At 43.0% G+C, this 20,184-nt stretch overlaps 1 protein-coding gene across 1 annotated transcript in view; it reads right to left on the minus strand.

Annotated features, from left to right (window-relative positions):
* The window catches only part of lrfn5a (leucine rich repeat and fibronectin type III domain containing 5a), a 60,805-nt gene that overhangs the window by 20,049 nt on the left and 20,572 nt on the right, over positions 1-20,184 (minus strand). Inside the window, exon 2 of the mRNA XM_056427301.1 lies at positions 440-663. Coding sequence (XP_056283276.1) covers positions 440-636 — 197 coding nt within the window. The 5' untranslated portion in view covers positions 637-663. The remainder of the gene's footprint in view (positions 1-439; positions 664-20,184) is intronic.

Raw genomic sequence — 20,184 nt, forward strand, 5'->3', positions numbered from 1 at the left:
TTTTTGGCCTACTTTTATGAATGCTAGACTTGCAATCAACGTCAAGGTACTAATCCATATTGGCACCGGTTTTCGGTACCCAACCCTAAGTGTATACAGTGTTACAGTCACAACCGTTAAAGGCAACCATAATGCTAATGTGGCCCAGTGGGAAGATGAGTTTGACACGTTAATGTTAATAAGGTTAAAGTTAATGCAAAGACAAAGAAACCAGTCCAAATAATTTCATCAGGCAGACGTGCCTGTGATCCTGGATGAATCCGAAGTCTTTTAAATAATAAAGTTTTAGCATAAGCACAACTGGTTAAATGAAACTATTTAGAAGTAGAGAATATTTAAACATTAAACGTGGAATTTTTTTTGGATTATTTGTTCACGGTGGAGAAACTGTGGGTGAGGTGTCCCTTTAATAGCAAAGACATCTTTACGTGACGCTTACCTTGTGACAAAGTTGTCAGCCAGCCGCAGCTCCACGGTGTGCTTGTCGATGTTCGGTGGTACGAACAGCAGACCTTTCTTGGCGCAGAGGGTTGCCAGGTTGGGCGACAGGATCTGACAGACGCAGCGCTTCGGGCAGATCTGCGCCCGCACTGCCATGGCAACTCCCACCATCACACACAGCAACAGCCTCTCCATGGTTACCACCCCACCTGGACACGACACCTGAAGTCAGACGGCAAACAAAAGCCGGGAGGGGAAAAAACAGAGACGTGAATGACATCGGACTTTTGTTTTCTTTCAGGAGGAACTTAGCGGCCACAAAGCAAAACATCCGGTGGCATTACCTCACTCAATGAAATGATAAGCAATCATGGCCCACTTCTCGACATGGTTTGTTAATATATTCACCGTGTTTCTTCAAAGCCCGTGTGCCGCACACTGCGCACACTGTATTATCTCTATTGGGCATAGCTTCCTCACTTATCACCCACTGCACTTCCTTCCATATCAACAAAACCCGACGCCGCTGTGAATACAGAGAGCGGTATTAGAAGTTGAGCGTAAACATTTGAAGGTAGGTGGACTTGCACGTCAGCGAGTAACTCCAGGACACGTATTGCACTTGGCAACTGGACTTACATCCTGATGATAAGAAATCCGCATAATCAGGCGTGACGAGATGAACCCAGAGGCCCCGAAGAGTTGAATCGCCAGCAACTTTTAGCCGTCACCAATCGAACAAAAGGAGATGTTTATTAGAGCCGTGTATTGCTCATACACACACACACACACACACACACACTCAGTCAACATTCGTAAGCAGCAGTGCTCGTAGTTAATTATGAAAGGTTTAGAGCGAGAGGCAGGGAGAGAAAACGCTCATTAATGACGACCTTGATCGGGGTTTGAAGGACACGGGGCGAGTCAGGATTAAAAGGATCATGCACACACACACGCAGACGTATTCACATTAATACATTAACAGGCCGGGGGAGGGCGAGGGCGGTCCAGGTTGGCCCTCGGTAAACCCTTCTCACACTCTAATATGGCGAGAGAAGAACGCATTTATATATTTGGGAGATTTAGCGTGAAAAGTTATTATTGCAGTAAAGAGTATATTTGATGGCAAATGATGTTTTCTAAACATAGTTCGGTAACGAAGGCCACGCCCCTTACTCAGCCAATCATCCGAGCCCTCGGTACTTAACCCTCCTGTAACCTTTAGGGTCAATTTGACCCCATTCAATGTTTAACGTCGGTGTTCTTTGGGGTCAATTTGACCCCAGGCTGTTTTTCACTGTGTCAAACATATAGGAAATATCAACTTTTTTATATATTTAAAGGGCTATTTAGGTAGTCAACAAACAAACATGAAGTACCACACACTTAAACTTGGGAAACAATATTAATTCTAATAATTTTCTGGAGGTTTTAATTGCTCGGGTCAAATTTACCTCGATGGTAAAATATGTTAGTAAATTTTAAGGTAACAGGAGGGTTAAACACGTCGAACCCGTTCACTCCCTCTTCGTCTCAGCGCCGACATCCCTCCCTCTCGACCCCGTTCTTGTCTTCCCGTTTCTCTCCTACAGGAGGAACAATGGGGGACTCTGCACCGCCAGAGATTCAGAAGAGACCGCCGCCCACGAGTCTCCACCTCCACCCACGAGTCTCCACCTCCACCCACGAGTCTCCACCCCCACCCACGAGTCTCCACCTCCACCCACGAGTCTCCACCTCCACCTACGAGTCTCCACCTCCCGCCGTTCCCTCTAACCACCAGACGCCAGCAGTCTCTCATCGCACCCCTTCAACCCGCTCTTCACGACCCTTCTACCCTTCTCGTTACGGACAATAATCATCCCTTCATTCATTTATTCACAATAAACCAACTGTGAACTCATATCACTATTGGCGTGGTATTTGTTAGTGAAGTCCGTTGTGTTGATGTCGCTTTTCTCACAGGACTTATTTGCAATAGAGAATGACCCTCCATATTTTAATGCCGGCCCCACACCACAACAACTTGGTGCTTTAGAGTTGTTGACAGAAGGACAGTGTTGTGAGAACACTATACGTTTCAGTAATTGACATCATGGAGTCAGTGAGATGAAACCCTGCTGCAGGTCGATATTACTGCTGCATATTCATAAAACATCAAATCCCGACACGGGTCTGACGAGGAAGCCAATCGCCTTTCTCTTGACAAGTGCGGTTCTCTCTTTTTTTTATTACTGAGGAGAAAAATGCGGCGACGTCGGAGGTCATTGAAACCCTGTTTTCCCTTTCTCTCTCTCTATTCGTGTGCAGAGAAAGAGGAGCAGAAAGAGAGGAGCGGCAGCTAAATAGAGCGCCGTGTGACTCATATGTTAGAGAGAGAGAAGGAAAAGAGAGAGAGAGAGAGAGAGAGCTCGTGACCCGTGTGACACAAAGGCAGATATCAGCTCATTAATTACTCTGAGAAATGACTGTACTGTAATTAGAGCGAATGAGTGAGAAAAGCAAAGGAAACGAGGGAGAAATATCAGAGGAAAAAAAAAAGAAGAGATCAGACAGCGAGCTAATTAAAATAAGGCTAAGCTGCGAAAGGAAGACGGGGAGCGGTGATTTCATTTAGCGAGAGGAGGCGCGGCAGGGTAGAAGGCGGTAGCGGCGGCGGCGCTTATACGTGTCACGCAAATCACACGTATAGCGCGGGAGAGGGGGCGCATTGCCGACTATCAATTTTCATTTTAAGAAAGAAACGGTTACACTAGAATTGAGCTCCATTTCACGCAAACTCCTCAGACAGTCTGGGCTGGAGTGGGCGCTGACACCCAGGACCACTGGGATCAAAGGGAACGATGAATTAACCAAAGAGAATATGGGCGAGGAGGACAGATTAAAGGGTACCTGTAGTGCAAAACAACAACGTGCTACATCCATTCGGCGCATCAAATAAATCATATTTACCCCGCCGCTATTGTCAACAAGTCACGCATAGCCCGAGGATTTACATTTCTTTGTCAACATTCCGAGTCCGTGAACGCTTCAGGGCGCAGCCATTTTGCTAGTTATTTACTCATGTCAAAGCTAACTATGACGTTGAGTCGTTGAAAGGAATTCAGCCAATCCGGAGTATGCAGGCAAATGTTAGGCCTCTCGCTTATGGGAGAATAAAGGTGAATATATTCAGAATATTAGTAATAATCACACCAACTCTGGTGGTGCAAATTAGCCTACATGAAACAACTGGCAAACTTACCGATTTGACAGTTCTCCTCGGTGCAGGCCCCGAACATGTCGGCCGATCATTGCATCAATGAAAGACATCTCCAGCGCTGGCTTATGCGGCGATGTAGCTATCAAGCTCACTCTTTTGTGTGAAGCAGATGAGGTCTAATGACACTATATCATCGGACATAAGTTCGTGCTTTTTACAACAAATGCACTCTGTCTGTTTTTGTGGCACATTTCCACAACTGCACCAAACGTCCGCCGACTTGCGTGCACGGTCCGCACGGTGAAGCATCTGACCGGCGGTCCTTCGGCATCAACTTCATCAGAATCATCGCTATCATCGCTGTCACAATTCACTAAATGGGATAGTCTGCTTTTAAAGGTTCAAACAAGTATCCAGTTGCTGAATCAGACAATCTTTCATCGTCCATATTATCAATCTCTCAGCATTTGTTTGCGAGCGCTCGACGTTGTTTATATTGGTATCTGAACACATCCGCTGTGGCTAGCTGTCGATCTCTCAACGATTTGACGTCACACCACCCGCGACATATTCAAGCTCCAGTGCAATGTCGCATGTCGGAGTTGAGGACTTTGAACAGCCTAAACTACGTATTGTTATTGAATACTGGACCGTCAGTGCATGAATAACCTTTAGAAACACATAATCTTTTGATCTGGCTACATATTCGCTTTCACTACAGGTACCCTTTAATTCAATTCAATTCAGTTTATTTGTATAGCCCAATTTCACAAATTACAAATTTGTCTCGGAGTGCTTTACAATCTGTACACATAGACATCCCTGCCCCAAAACCTCACATCGGACCAGGAAAACTCCCAAATAACCCTTCAGGGGAAAAGGAAGAAACCTGGAGGAGAGCAACAGAGGAGGATCCCTCTCCTAGGATGGACAGATGCAATAGATGTAATGTGTACAGAAGGACAGATTTAGAGTTAAAATACATTCAATGAATATGACAGAGTGTATGAATAGTTCATAGTAGGCATATTCCACGATGGAGACCTCCACGATCCATCAGGCAGATGGCGGTGGGAGGAGGAGTGGGCGGTCTCAACAGGACAGTGGCGTAGTCATGAGCAGGAATTCCACGACCCAGACGATCCATCAGGCAGATAGGATATGCCGTCTCATAGGGTCCGATGACCCCATGAGACGTAAAGTCAAAAGGACTTCCGGGAGAAAGCAGAGTTAGTAACGTGTGATTGAGAGATGAAAATTCATCCTTAAGGAGAAAAAAGGAGATAGGTACTCAGTGCATCCTAAACGTCCCCGCAGCTATAAGCCTATAGCAGCATATCAAGGGCTGGACCAGGGCAAACCTGATTCAGCCCTAACTATAAGCTCTGTCAAAGAGGAAGGTCTTAAGTCTACTCTTAAACGAGGTGACTGTGGCTGCCTCCCGGACTGAAATTGGAAGCTGGTTCCATAAAAGAGGAGCTTGATAACTAAAGGCTCTGGCTCCCATTCTACTTTTTAAGACTCTAGGAACTACAAGTAGTCCCGCATTTAGTGAGCGTAGCTCTCTAGTGGGGCAATATGGTACGACAAGCTCCTTAAGATATGATGGAGCATCACCAATCAAGGCTTTGTAGGTTAAGAGAAGAATTTTAAAAGTGATTCTTGATTTTACTGGGAGCCAGTGCAGAGCAGCTAGTGCAGGAGTGATGTGATCTCTTTTCTTAGTTTTAGTGAGAACACGAGCTGCAGCATTCTGGATCAACTGGAGGGACCTAAGAGATTTATTAGAGCAGCCTGCTAATAAGGAGTTGCAGTAATCCAGTCTCGAAGTAACGAACGCGTGAACCAATTTTTCTGCATCTTTTTGAGACAAGATGTGCCTGATTTTTAAGCTCTGTTTGAAGTGACTGTGTAAAATACGATTCTGTTTCAACGCACACACACACACACACATGGGCAGCCGGCTTCATCCACTTCTTTGAAAGTCTTCCCGGGTCCCGAAAGGGTTTTACATAAAGCCAGTTTCATCTCACTGACGGACAATTGGCTTCCCGAACAGCACAAACGGATTTGCTACACGTCGCACGTACCGAAGCGGCTCTTGGGGATAAACAGTGCAACGGTCTGGCGATTAAAAGCAACGTCCACACATTCAAAGTTTTGTGAAGCAGCCGAGCTGCGATGATTGAAGATTCTTCAGACTCGTTTCATCTTTTACGTGTTCCACAATATATATCCAAGTAGCCCCCGTCACATTTGCCGTACATTACAAATACGCTATCCTGTAAAATAAGTTAATTTCCCATGTATTATTTCCATCTGTAGAGTCCCTCAGTGTCTTTCTCTCTAAGTCTAATTGTAGCTTAGTTTTAAAGTTTAAGACGGACTTAAATGTGCGATGTCTTGAACAAAATTACATAATCTTTTTAATTTTGTAAGTACCACGATTTTTTGGGACCTCTGCTCCAAAAATTGCATACGCAAACTAAAAAGGCTGTATCTCTGCAACCACTAGGGCTACTTTAATAATGTTTTACATGTTTACCTTTTTAAACATTTTGTTCAGCGATTTATGTTGCTGTGTTCTTTGGCTCAAATCTCACTGATGCTTTGGTATAGAGGGATTTGGAAGAAATGTGTGGAATCAGTGTGGAATGGCCGTGCTTTTTACTATCAGGCTTTGTCTGATAGCACCCAGCTAAGGGTCCGGAAACATGTTGAGTGGGCCGAACTATGATAATCATATATTTATGATTATTTGAGTTTTCTGTTGTAGTTCTTTCTAAATGGCTGACTGATTCTTGTAGCCCAGGCTCTGTTGTTTAATTTGATGTGCAACATTAATATATTTGCTTGTTGCTTATAGCAATACAAACCCCAGACCCCCTAGGGGGTCTACGGTGTCCAGTAGAACCTAATGCCACTAGAGGTCATTGTATCTGAGGTCAGAGGGGGAACATTTATACTGCCAAGAAAGTTTTATGAATCTCCAAACAGGCATCAGCCCTCCGGTATTTCTTGATAATATTCACAAGAGCCGAACGTCACCTTTTGTGACGTAGCGAGCAAAGAACTCGTGGCCACCGTCTTTCAACGCATGGCGTGGACGAGGAGACCACTCTGTCCTCCGAAAGGGTTTCAGGGCTCTCTGTGGAGGAGCGTCACAAAGTTTGACTACGGCACTCGTGTTGTTAAAGAGATCAGTCACATCGGAGTTAAGAAAACACTTCATACGTTGAAGGGTTCTCCAACAGTCTCAGAGCGCCCACGTTGAGAAGAGCAGCGCTTATTACTGAAACACACTGTTAACTGAAACACACTGTTAAAGGGGACATATTATGAAAATTCCACTTTTTTGACAGGGTAAAAAGGGTGCTGTTTGAAATGATTCTTGTGGTATTTTGACCAAAATATGTTACAAACATTTCATTAAGACCCCAGACCCCAAGGAACCATATCAACTTGTGGAAAAATGGGCATACGATGGGTCCTTTAACTGAAACACACTGTTTACTGAAACACACTGTTTACTAAAACACACTGTTTACTGAAACATACTGTTTACTAAAACACACTGTTTCCTCAAACACACAGTTCAGCTCCGCCATCCACACAGACCTCAAAAGATTGAAGTGACAGAGGAAATTGTCTGTCATTGTATTTAACATACACATCTACACATTGCGAGACAGTTGACAGAAATAAACGAAAATCTTTAAACTTCACCATTCTGGTTTAAGTTGGAAACACTTTCTATTGTTCAAGGTTACATTTTCAAGGTTTTTTGTTTGCCATTTGTGCCTCGACCAACAGTCCAGACACACTGGAATTATTTTTGCAGGGCTCTCCAAGTAAACAGAGGTACAAAGACACTATAATAATAATAAGAAAACATATAAAAACACATTGTACATAAGGTTGTAGGATATACAGTATTCGGTACAGTTAAAAATTAAAACTGGTTATCAACATAAAAAAGGAGAGGGCAGGGGTTAATAGATGAATAGGCTAGTGCTGAGTGCTGTTGCTGGCTTGTGGAAAGAAGGAGGGGAAAGGGGACAGTTATATGGGGATATTGCACATTTTGAGAAGTGGGGGAAGGTTATGTGGGGATATTGCACAGATTGGAATATTGCACATTTTCTCAGACAGTACACATTTTTAAATAGTTCTGTTTTGCCATCAGTCTGACTGGCGGGGAAGAAACGTGTTTGTGTTTATATTCTATCGTGTTTATATTCTATCGTGTTCATATTCTGTTGTTTGACTGTTTTCTCAACTGCTGTCTCCACCATCAAAAGACTTCACTTTGAACCGCTGATGGAAAGGTTGCTTATACAACTCACACGGCACGATAAATGTCATCCCGAACAAGCCTACTGCTCGATTTCCGCGTGATTTGCCTGCCATCCTCTCACAGTCGAGCGGGCGCAGTGGGGGAAGAATGTGATCGTAAGTTGATGGATCATTCCAGGCTAAAACGGGGGGTGATGGACATCTGATGTTAAATGTATGCTTGGTTTCTCATGATATACACTTAGAAACAATTAAAAAATAGTGTGCAGGAATAAATCCCCTGCCATGCCTGACTTGGCGATAGCCACAGAAAGGCTAAATAACACATCATTTGTCAACTAATTCAAAATCAAAGGTTCTACTGTTCGAATGTAGCACTCCCAGAGTGAGTGCTAAATACACACACACACAAACACAGCGCTGTCCATTCAATAACAGCTAAGCAATAGTCCCAGGTATCTAGGCCAATAATTTTGTACCTATTACTATTTTTACATATAAAGCTCAAACAGGGCGATCAATAAACAAACAAGTAACAAGAGCCTGATCCAATGACAGGCAAAACATGACTAATCAGTCATGTATAGCCAAAGCGTGTGCACCATGGGATTATATTGCTTTCCTGATGATTTGCACACGGTCCACGGGGACTTTAATTCAAAGCAAGTACATTGTTGTTGCTACTGGGAAACATTTTATCTGCTGTGTTAAAACTTTCCCAGTTAATAATTAGTTTACATCCTCTCCGGTGCCTTCCAGCTTGCTCCTTTGGTTGTGTGTTCCAGCATGTAATGCAAAACAAAAAGAAGCACACATGCCTCGCCACTCAACCAACCCGCTGCCATCTATTCATACACTCCGTCATATTCATTTAATATGTTTATGGAACTCTGTAATGATTCTTTCTGGTCACATGACGTCTATTCTTCTGTCCATCCTGGAGAGGGATCCTCCTCTGTTGCTCTCCTGAAGGTTTCTTCCCTTTTTTCCCTGTGAAAGGTTTTTTTTCTATTCTTTGGGAGTTTTTCCTGATCCGATGTGAGGTCAAAGGTCAGGGATGTCGAATGTGTACGGATTGTAAAGCACTCTGAGGCAAATTTGTAATTTGTGATATTGGGCTATACAAAATAATCTGAATTTAATTGAATCCTTTTCTTTCGCTTCAACACGTTTGCTTTCTTTTTTTGGGGGTTAAGTCCACTGGATGAGACCTTATGCGTCGTCTAATGGCTTCACCCACATGAGCAAGAGGGGTCAGCGATTGCTTAAATACATCACAATTACTCTTCATTCAATTACTGTGCATTGAGAATGATGCATCGAGTAAGTTCAAACACACACACACAACCACACACAGCCGTGGTCTACAAACTGAAAATGCCTATATGAGCATATGAGCTACCAACCAACGTAGATACATAAGCACACAGAGTTAAACAAGCAGAAGTGATCCCCACCACACACAGACTTCACTCTCATCTGCATGGTGTGTGTTGCATTCCAAACAGATGACAAATACTTTCTTTGTGTCCACGGACGTACGTCCACACGAGCAGGAAGCCTCGGAAAAATATTGTATTTCAAAGATTCCTACAGCTTGCCAGCTTGTTTTTAAATAAGCATCTTGTAAGATAAGTAGTCCATATATAATGACTACTTATATTATAATGCTCAAAGAGTGAGGCTGAAGCTCAGCCACGTTATTTTTGCTTAACTCGTTTCATTGCCGATGTTTTAGCCTCTGGGGGAAGCAGCGATATTTTGTGGGTTCTGGTGTCACCGGCGGATACCCAGATTACTGGTGACTGATATCCGGGCCAAGGCGTCTTCTTCTGTGAGCTCGAAACCTGAGACAAGAGAACCGGGTTGTATTGATGACGTCTAAACGACGTCTAAGTTCTATAAACAGATGTCCTCAAATGGATGCGGATCAATGAATACAAGAGCTAATAAGGAGCTAAATTGCCATCTGACGATAGCTCTAGCGAGATTGCGTTTCGGCCTTCATGTTCTGCCTCTCTTGCTCTCCACGCGGACTGTTTACCTGTTTTCAACCGAGGGCTGCTCAGATGTGATTGGTCAATGCTCCAAATACCAATCACAATGCTGCTGATACCATTCTTCATCATTTTTTCTTATACCATCGCCATTTTTGTCTATTTGTAATCCTACAACTAAGAAAGTGGATCCCCCAACGAGACTTAGAGAGCCTTTCGATGAGATTGTTGCAACTCGTGCATAGGGATGGGTATCGTTGTTTTTTTCTTTTCGATATCGGTGCAAAACCGGTACTGAACCGGTACTTTCAAAACGATACCGGTGCCTGAACCAAGACTTTAAAAAAAAAGAAGCACAAAACGACAATTGACAATGACAACATTAAAAACCTTTCCAGCCATATTCCCTGTAAAAGCCGTTCTCATGGAGAACTGAAAACAAACGGATATCATACTGTCGCACTCGTAGCTCGTAGCTTGTAGTTCGTAGTTAGCTTAACCCTTGTGTTGCCTTCGGGTCATTTTGACCCGATTCGATATTTAACCCTCCTGTCGCCTTCGGGTCAATTTGACCCGATTCAATGTTTAATGTCGGTGTTCTTTCGGGAGTCAACAAACAAACATAAAGTACCTCACACTTAAACTTGGAAAACAATATTAATTCTAATAATTTTCTGGAGATTTTAATAGCTGGGGTCATATTGACCTCAAGGGTAAAATATGTTAGTAAATATAAAGGTAACAGGAGGGTGAAACATTGAATCGGGTCAAATTGACCCGAAGGCAACACAAGGGTTAAACATGGTTATAATGACTAATTTATTATTTTTTGGCCTACTTTTTAGTAGGGTTGGGTTTTCGGTACCCAACACTACTCGTGCAATGTCGGAACGTTGCCTCGTCGGTTTTCCCACTGGCGTCATTTAATCGGCTTCAAATCCAAAATGTTGCTATTTTTGCTGTTACCTTTTAGTTTAGACGAACTCTGCCATGTCTTATATAGTCGCTCCAAAAAGACACGCGTCTTTTCTTACAAACAAACACAACGGCCGTTGTGCGTATCTTCCCACCTTCCACCTCGACTGAAGTTTGATCTCCACGTTGCCGGCTTCCGTCTTTCTGACACTAGCGTCTCTGCTCATGAGCAATCCTCATGATATGTTAGTCACGCGGTCATATTGCTTATCGCTGCTTATCTTCAGACTTGTTGACTGTGGCCCTCGGGGTTCCCGAAGAAAAAAAGGGGAGTGGCAGCGAGCTAAAGAAAGGAAGAGTGGGGGTGAGTGAAAGGAGAGATGATAAAGTTTTAAGGCTCGGATGCTCACTATTTCTTGAAAAAAAAAGCATTTCGGCAAACCAATTAAGAGCTGCTTCCTGATTACTAACGCATTCAAAGTTGGATGTAGCGACGTGACGTCTCCAGCAGAGGTTGCTGATGTAGGCTTTTTTTTCTTTTAGCTGCCAGAATGGCAAAACGAGAGTTCAACGTGTTTTTAAAGAAGGAAATCAAAACAGGTTCAAGCCCCGACCAGAGCCAGCACAACTGGAAGTCGGCCCCACTGTAAACACCTCCCTCAGAATAAATCTAGCACAGCTCCATCCATATTAGAGATTTTTTTTTAAATTGCCGTCCAGGGGAGGAGTTTAGTGTCAATTCCAATCAATCCACTTTGCTCTTATTGACCTGCGAGTTATTTTGCACACGCATGTGTTTCACTGCATCGAGGCTAAGAAATCCTTCTCGAACCTGCCTCCTAGCCCCCATCGCAATCTCCTCTTTGCCACTGAATTGGACTTAATGGATCAAATCAAACCAATCAGAGGCAGAAACAGCCAGCTGGAAGAGGAGATGAGCTGCCAGAAATAGGAGACGGTCACCGCCAAGGTCAGTCCGATAGCAGTGGAATGAGAGAACACACAGATGGACCCACGCACGCACATAACAACCATACACACACATACAAATGCATGTCTGATGCACACACACATGGAAGTATACACCGGACGCAAGCCAATACCACTCGACTATTGATTTTGGATCCAGTTATAAACACACTCATACGCATTATGAAATTCACTGGGAGAAACAGAGAAGCGGTGAAATAAAAAAAAGGAGAAGGAGGTGTGTAATAGGAGATCTTGGCATTGAGAGCCTAACAGCGGTGCTCTAAGTGCCTGATTCATGGCTGGGCGGTGTAATATCTGGTCTACAATGCTATATCCGCACCATTACATCACAATACGGGTTTTTTTCTTCTTCTTTTTTACGCTTTGCTGTTCATCCATCACTGGCTAACAGATGATATTGTCCTCCACAAGACAGTCTCGATGACATAACATTAATATCCCAATCCCTCAAAGTGCATACAAGTGCACACATCTGTGATGATGGAAAACGGTTTATCAGCTCCTTGTTCCACGAGGGATCAAGGATTGTTGGAGGCATTAAAATGCATAACCTTTCAAATATAATGTAATGTAGTTAATACCATATTGGTTCTGAATCATATTTAGAGCATGAAGCATTTTCCAGCTGCATTGCACCATGTAGGCGATGATCGAGGGTGCTTTGGCACCCACATGATTAAAAAAGTTCACGTGAAAGTGAAGCGAATGTGGAAGATCCATGAGCATGCATTGCTTTCCAACCGCTAACCAGGTGTGACTCCTCTGGTTGAACAAATAAAGTCAGATTGTATAGAACTCACGGACTGTATAGAAACCGTAGTCCACAATTTGTAATGTCACAGTGACAACGTGAACTTCCGATAAACAATCTATGGATGCAACCATGTCGTATAGCGGGGGTATTTCTGAAGCGCAGGGTTGCTTGTGTGAGCGGTTCTAGAGAAGTCAACAATCGAGCAATCGTCCGATTGAACGGACGATTGCTCGCTTGAACGGACACTGCACGATATACTCCAAGACACACTCTTGACATAACCTTCTGCATCTTTTCCTCTGGCAAGCTTAATGAAGTCTAATATCCACAGGCAGCTGTTCCGATCACACACACACACACACACATACACACCCACACCTGGCACACACACATATATTATATACGTACAGAAGGTATTCAGACCCCTTTAAATGTTTCACTCTTTGTTTCATTGCAGCCATTTGCTAAAATCGATACTTATGACCATGGGACATTTCAGTTTTTCTTTTTTAATAAATTTGCAAACATTTCTACATTTCTGTTTTTTTCTGTCAAGATGGGGTGCTGAGTGAACAATGATGAGAAATAAAATGAACTTTTTTGATTTTAGCAAATGGCTGCAATGAAACAAAGAGTGACTAATATAAAGTGGTATGAATCCTTTCTGTACCCACTGTATATAAATAGACCTTATTGAGGATGTCGTCCTTATTTCCACAGTTGATAATAATCATTGAAATACATTTGCATGTTCACCTTGATAAGATAGGGCGGTGTAGAGTGATACAAGGGAGGGCTCCACCTGGCGAAATACTAAGCTGTAACGCTTGTACAATCGCAGTACTTAATTGCACACAACAGTTTAATGCATAGCTGGTTGAGAACACGCACAGTTTGGATCCATGAGTGAAGCTCTATCGGCCTTCCAGGGATCCCATCCAACACTCTGGAAAGGTTAATAGGCTCTGAGTCTCAGCTGGCTCCTTTCAATTCGGATCATTGGCAGGTTCAGCCGATGGCAGCGTAACATGATGAATATTGAATCCCTTCTGAAAGGTGGCATCCTTTTTAATATTTTTTTTAATGAGTTTTGGCATTTAAAAACAGGAATACGAGACTAAAACATCCTTTCGAGGCGCTTGCGAACGTGAGAGCTCATCCTTTCACTTTCCGAGACCTTGAGCGAAACAATGCGAGGCAATCCTGACTCCGCGGACTCCAGCAAAAACAAGAGGACTTGAAGAGGTAGAGAAGTCTGAGGTGAAGCACACAAACACAGGCACACACACACACTCAGTGATTTTTGTCGAAGCATTCATCTGTATTGTCCAGAACCGACAGCAAAAACACTTCAATTGTCAAGTTTGTAACAACACAGAAGTAAGGAGAAGTGAGTGTCAAAATCAAGGACACTTTGCACAACCTTTGCAGCTGTTGTGGATTCTCAATAAGAAAAGGAGAATAAAATAAAACCTTCAGGTTTGTTTGGAAATGTACGGACACATCAGCCTCTCAGAGAGCTGTGGCTGCGTTACAGAGCTCTCGCCGACCCAAACAAATCACTTCAGGTTTAAAATGTGTGAAAACGCCGAGGTGTCGGTTGTACGTTGCCACAACGTCTTCCACGTCCCTGAACACGCGTTCGACCTTCTCCCCCTTGTGTAACAGTTTCTTCTTCTTCTTCTTCTTCTTCTTCTTTGTGTAACAGTTTAGCTCCACGCCTTCCTTTTTGTAATAGTTGTTTTCATCCTGTCACACCATCTCGTCAATCCAACTCCCCTCACCTGCCTCTGATCACTCCCTCGTTAGTCCCTCATTCCCTTCTCACCTGCAGAGCATCCCCTCATTAGTCCCTCACTATTTAGCTCCCTCACTTCCACTTGTCCTCTGCCAGATTGTCTTGTGTTTTCGTGCCAAGTTCTCCAGTGTTATTAGAGTCTATTCCTGACCTGCCTGTTCTGACCTCTGATTCTCTGCCCCGCCCCTTTTTGGACTTGTTTGCTTCTTCGACTGATCTCCCGGTTTTGACCCAGCCTGTTTCCAACCGAAGACAGTATTCTTTGTTACTCCTGTCTGAGTCGTGCTTTTGGGTCCACTCTAATAGCGCCGTGACACCTTGAGCCTTTGTTACAGTCACAAGTGCTGATTGTCCCCGATGATGTGTTTTCACCACCCGAGAGGTGCAGAATTCAATTCAATTCAATTCAGTTTATTTGTATAGCCCAATTTCACAAATTACAAATTTGTCTCGGAGTGCTTTACAATCTGTACACATAGACATCCCTGCCCCAAAACCTCACATCGGACCAGGAAAAACTCCCAAATAACCCTTCAGGGGAAAAAGGAAGAAACCTGGAGGAGAGCAACAGAGGAGGATCCCTCTCCTAGGATGGACAGATGCAATAGATGTAATGTGTACAGAAGGACAGATTTAGAGTTAAAATACATTCAATGAATATGACAGAGTGTATGAATAGTTCATAGTAGGCATATTCCACGATGGAGACCTCCACGATCCATCAGGCAGATGGCGGTGGGGAGGAGGAGTGGCGGAGTCTCAACAGGACAGTGGCGTAGTCATGAGCAGGAATTCCACGACCCAGACGATCCATCAGGCAGATAGATCTATGCCGTCTCATAGGGTCCGATGACCCCATGAGACGTAAAGTCAAAAGGACTTCGGGAGAAAGCAGAGTTAGTAACGTGTGATTGAGAGATGAAAATTCATCCTTAAGGAGAGAAAAAGAGGAGATAGGTACTCAGTGCATCCTAAAACGTCCCCGGCAGCTATAAGCCTATAGCAGCATATCAAGGGGCTGGACCAGGGCAAACCTGATTCAGCCCTAACTATAAGCTCTGTCAAAGAGGAAGGTCTTAAGTCTACTCTTAAACGAGGTGACTGTGTCTGCCTCCCGGACTGAAATTGGAAGCTGGTTCCATAAAAGAGGAGCTTGATAACTAAAGGCTCTGGCTCCCATTCTACTTTTTAAGACTCTAGGAACTACAAGTAGTCCCGCATTTAGTGAGCGTAGCTCTCTAGTGGGGCAATATGGTACGACAAGCTCCTTAAGATATGATGGAGCATCACCAATCAAGGCTTTGTAGGTTAAGAGAAGAATTTTAAAAGTGATTCTTGATTTTACTGGGAGCCAGTGCAGAGCATCTAGTGCAGGAGTGATGTGATCTCTTTTCTTAGTTTTAGTGAGAACACGAGCTGCAGCATTCTGGATCAACTGGAGGGACCTAAGAGATTTATTAGAGCAGCCTGCTAATAAGGAGTTGCAGTAATCCAGTCTCGAAGTAACGAACGCGTGAACCAATTTTTCTGCATCTTTTTGAGACAAGATGTGCCTGATTTTTGAAATATTACGTAGATGAAAGAATGCAGTCCTTGAGATTTGCTTTACGTGGGAGTTAAAGGACAAGTCCCGATCAAAGATAACGCCAAGATTCTTTACAGTGGTGTTGGATGCCAGGGCAATGCCGTCTACAGAATCCACATCACCAGATAATTGATCTCTGAGGTGCTCAGGGCCGATTAAAATTACTTCGGTTTTGTCTGAGTTTAACATCAAGAAGTTGCAGGTCATCCATGTTTTTATGTCTTTAAGACATGCTTGAATTTTACAGAGTTGGTTGCTCTCCTCTGGTTTTATCGATAAATATAGTTGAGTGTCATCTGCATAACAATGAAAGTTTATGGAGTGTTTCCTGATAATATTGCCCAAAGGAAGCATGTATAAGGTAAATAAAATTGGTCCAAGCACAGAACCTTGTGGAACTCCGTGATTAACGTTGGTGGTTATCGAGGCGTCATCGTTTACAAATACAAACTGAGATCGATCTGATAAATAGGATTTAAACCAAATTAGTGCCGTGCCTGAAATGCCAATCGACTGCTCCAGTCTCTGTAACAGGATGTCATGGTCAATGGTGTCGAATGCAGCACTAAGGTCTAACAAGACCAGGACAGAGAGGAGTCCTTTATCTGCTGCCATTAAGAGGTCATTTGTAATTTTCACCAGTGCCGTCTCGGTGCTGTGGTGTTTTCTAAATCCTGATTGAAATTTCTCAAATAAACTATTATGATGTAGAAAGTCGCACAACTGATTTGCGACCACTTTCTCAAGGATCTTGGAGAGGAAGGGAGGTTAGAGATCGGTCTGTAGTTAGCCAACACCTCTGGATCCAGAGTGGGCTTCTTCAGGAGAGGTTTAATAACAGCCACTTTGAAGGAGTGTGGTACGTGGCCTGTTAGCAGAGACACATTGATAATATCTAATAGAGAGCCGCCAATTAAAGGCAAAACGCCTTTAAGCAGCCTCGTCGGGATGGGGTCCAAGAGACAGGTAAACGCGTTCATAGTAGAAACCGTTGAAAATAATTGGTCACGGTTGATAGGAGAAAATCCCTCCAAATATACACCAGGGCATACAGCGGTTTCCAAGGCCATTCCACTTGAGGACAGATTGGCACTGGTTATGGGCAAGAGATTATTAATCTTGTCCCTAATAGTTAAAATCTTTTCATTAAAGAAGTTCATAAAGTCATTACCACTAAGGTTTATAGGAATGCTCGGCTCCACAGAGCTGTGACTCTGTCAGCCTGGCTACAGTGCTGAAGAGAAACCTGGGGTTGTTTTATTTTTTCTATTATTGATGAGTAATAGGCTGCTCTGGCATTACGGAGGGCCTTCTTATATGTTTTAAGACTATCTCGCCAAACTAAGCGGGATTCTTCGAGATTAGTTGAACGCCATATGCGTTCAAGCTTCGTGACGCTTGCTTCAGTTTGCGGGTCTGAGGGTTATACCAGGAGCAAACCTCCTTCCTCACTGTCTTCTTCTTCAGAGGGGCTATCGAGTCCAGTGTCATTCTCAGAGAGCCTATGGCACTGTCAACAAGATGATCAATCTGGGACGGACTAAAGTTAGACCAGGAGTCCTCTGTTATATTGAGACGTGGTATCGAATCAAATACAGAAGGAATCGCTTCTTTAAATTTAGCTACAGCACTATCAGTTAGACATCTAGTGTAAAAACTTTTGACTAACGGAGTACACTCCGGTAGTATAAATTCAAAAGTTATGAGAAGTGTTTGATGCTAATGAAATGACACCATTTGTTTCACCCCGTCTTCCAAACTGCCGCCGCCGGAGGAAGCACAAGGGTGATAAACAGTCCATGCAAAAAAAGGAGAAAATCCCATTAATCTATCCTGTCACTGCATATTCGGCTTTTTTCACCTCAACGTTTAGACGGGGTGCAACACAATGCCGATTGGTGGTTTTAATGTACTCATGCATACACGAGAGGAATACATAAATACACATATTTGGATGCAAACAATCAGCTCAGGGTCCCAACTGAGAAGAGGTCTGACAGATGTACTCTGCTTCACACGACTGCGTCTCGCTGCCTCGTTCACACCCTCACAAAATCCCAATATATTGTTAAATATCCAGAGGAATTTCAAGTAGACTATATTTGGAGACGATATACTATTTCTATGCGCCCGTGTGTTAAAATAACAACAGCAACATATTGCATGTCTGAGATCATTACCACTGATTCTGTACGCATTACTTTTTTTTCGGCATCTTTCAAAGGAAAAACAATTCATAAGATTATAATTCAAACCTGGCAGGCGATGATAGCTTTTCCATTCATTTCGACGTGTCAATTAATTTAAGTTGCCAAGACTCAAAAGAAATAATCGTGAACACTTTCATTTAAATGTCTGTTAAGCCACTTCCTCAGCATATGAAATAACACATCGGTGTGTAGACAACTGGCAAAAGCACTTTAGAAAATGATACACAACATTTGTAACAATACATATTGCTCCGAAACATTTTTTAAACTTCAAACATCATATATTTATTTTTGGATCTTCCCATGTATTCTGCATTGGGCGAAAATGACTGTCTTCTGTTTGTGTGGGAACAAACTGAGTCTAAAGAAGAATAAACCAACTAAGCAAAACCATGAGGGATAGCCTAAATAATTACAACGTTCCGTAGTTCTCAAGTAGAAACACAGCACAAGAAAATGTGACAGATTATAAGAAGCTGATGCAAAAAAAAAGACTAAAAATTAAATCAGAAAAAGATTAATACTTAAAGACCAGGAGGATAAGATACGGGTTGATTCATTCCCGTAATGGTCTCTTGAGTGAAGCACGTATTAATTATGAATTTGGGAAGAGGAACTAAACATGTTATTCAAAGAGTCTAAATTGGGTCAGGCTGTTTTATATTCCAGTATATGAGAGATAGACAGTGACATCAATGGACTGGAATACTGTCGTAGGCAAAGCAACACAACCCACGACTCAGACGGGAACAAGAGAAGACAATGCCTCCATTCAAGTGACAGAACATTTGAAGCAAACTTTGGAAAAGTTTCGAATACTGCTCACAAAATTGAGTCCTGGCATTAAATAACTTTTCAAGCATCCGCACTAACAATCTGCATTTAAGGAGTGATTGATACGTCAGCCACACATTGGAGACGACAGATTCATCAAACGGCCTTGGATCAGCGCTGTCGTGATATATCGAAACTGTATCATTCGATTTAATCGGTTGATGTGGCCTCGTGAAGTGAAAGCGGACTCGTCTATCTCACCAGCAGACAGAACCATATCAGCATTCAGAACATATAACGGATGTATCTGGCTCGTGAGCAGCAGAAACAAGTCGTGAATACAAAATCGAGATCGTCTTTCGAGCTCAAATTGCAAACCTGTCACACATCCAGCCTCGGAGAACTTTATTGTTCATTTGCAAAAGTGTTTTTGGTCACCTGGAATCCAATATTCACTCTCTTTCTGCTCTGTTTTTGCTAGCAGCCTGAGGGGAATACCTCGAATATTTAGCTTCTGAACGCTCCCCTGTGTTCACCAGCTATCGGAGCCGAGCAGGTGATGAGAGGACGAACCAGAACGGTTCCTCGGCTCTACGTCACGTTGAAACTCGTGAGGCTCTGCGAAGTCGGGGGACAGCTGCAGATTAGGCTGATAATTAATTTGTAAAAAGATTTTTCAAAAAGCTGCTGTGAGGTGACATCTCTACAGCTAACTTCACTCTTGCTTTTTGGTGCAGGACATTTCGCAGGCAAGACTGTATTTATTGTTTTTTCTTCAGTATTAATGAGCAGACATCAATATATATATTTATATATATGCACAAGTATGATCTGAAAATAGTGTAATACGCTGCTTATTTTAGGGAGAAATAAAGCCACATAATACATAACAAAGCTTTTTTTTAAATGCATTTAAATATATATTTCATACGGAGTTGTTCAAACTGCTTTCATCCTCAGTCATGTACTCGCCGGTGGCCTCTTCCTCCTCCGGTGGCTGTTTGCAGGCGCTGCCGTTGGAGCTGAGCGTCTGACGGCTGTTGGAAGAGTAAACTGCATCGTCGTGGAGACGGGTTATAAAATCTTAACTAATTTGCTATTTGTGGGCATCGGCACGGTTACGTTAGCCTGGAAATTACTCTATTGTGCCAATAAAGTAGATTAGATTTGAATAGGTGAAGGAGGAGGGAGAGAGAGAGAGGTGGGAGGATGACAAACA

This window comes from Pseudoliparis swirei, chromosome 11 (genome assembly GCF_029220125.1).
Source record: "Pseudoliparis swirei isolate HS2019 ecotype Mariana Trench chromosome 11, NWPU_hadal_v1, whole genome shotgun sequence".
NCBI classification, from domain to species: Eukaryota; Metazoa; Chordata; class Actinopteri; order Perciformes; family Liparidae; genus Pseudoliparis; species Pseudoliparis swirei.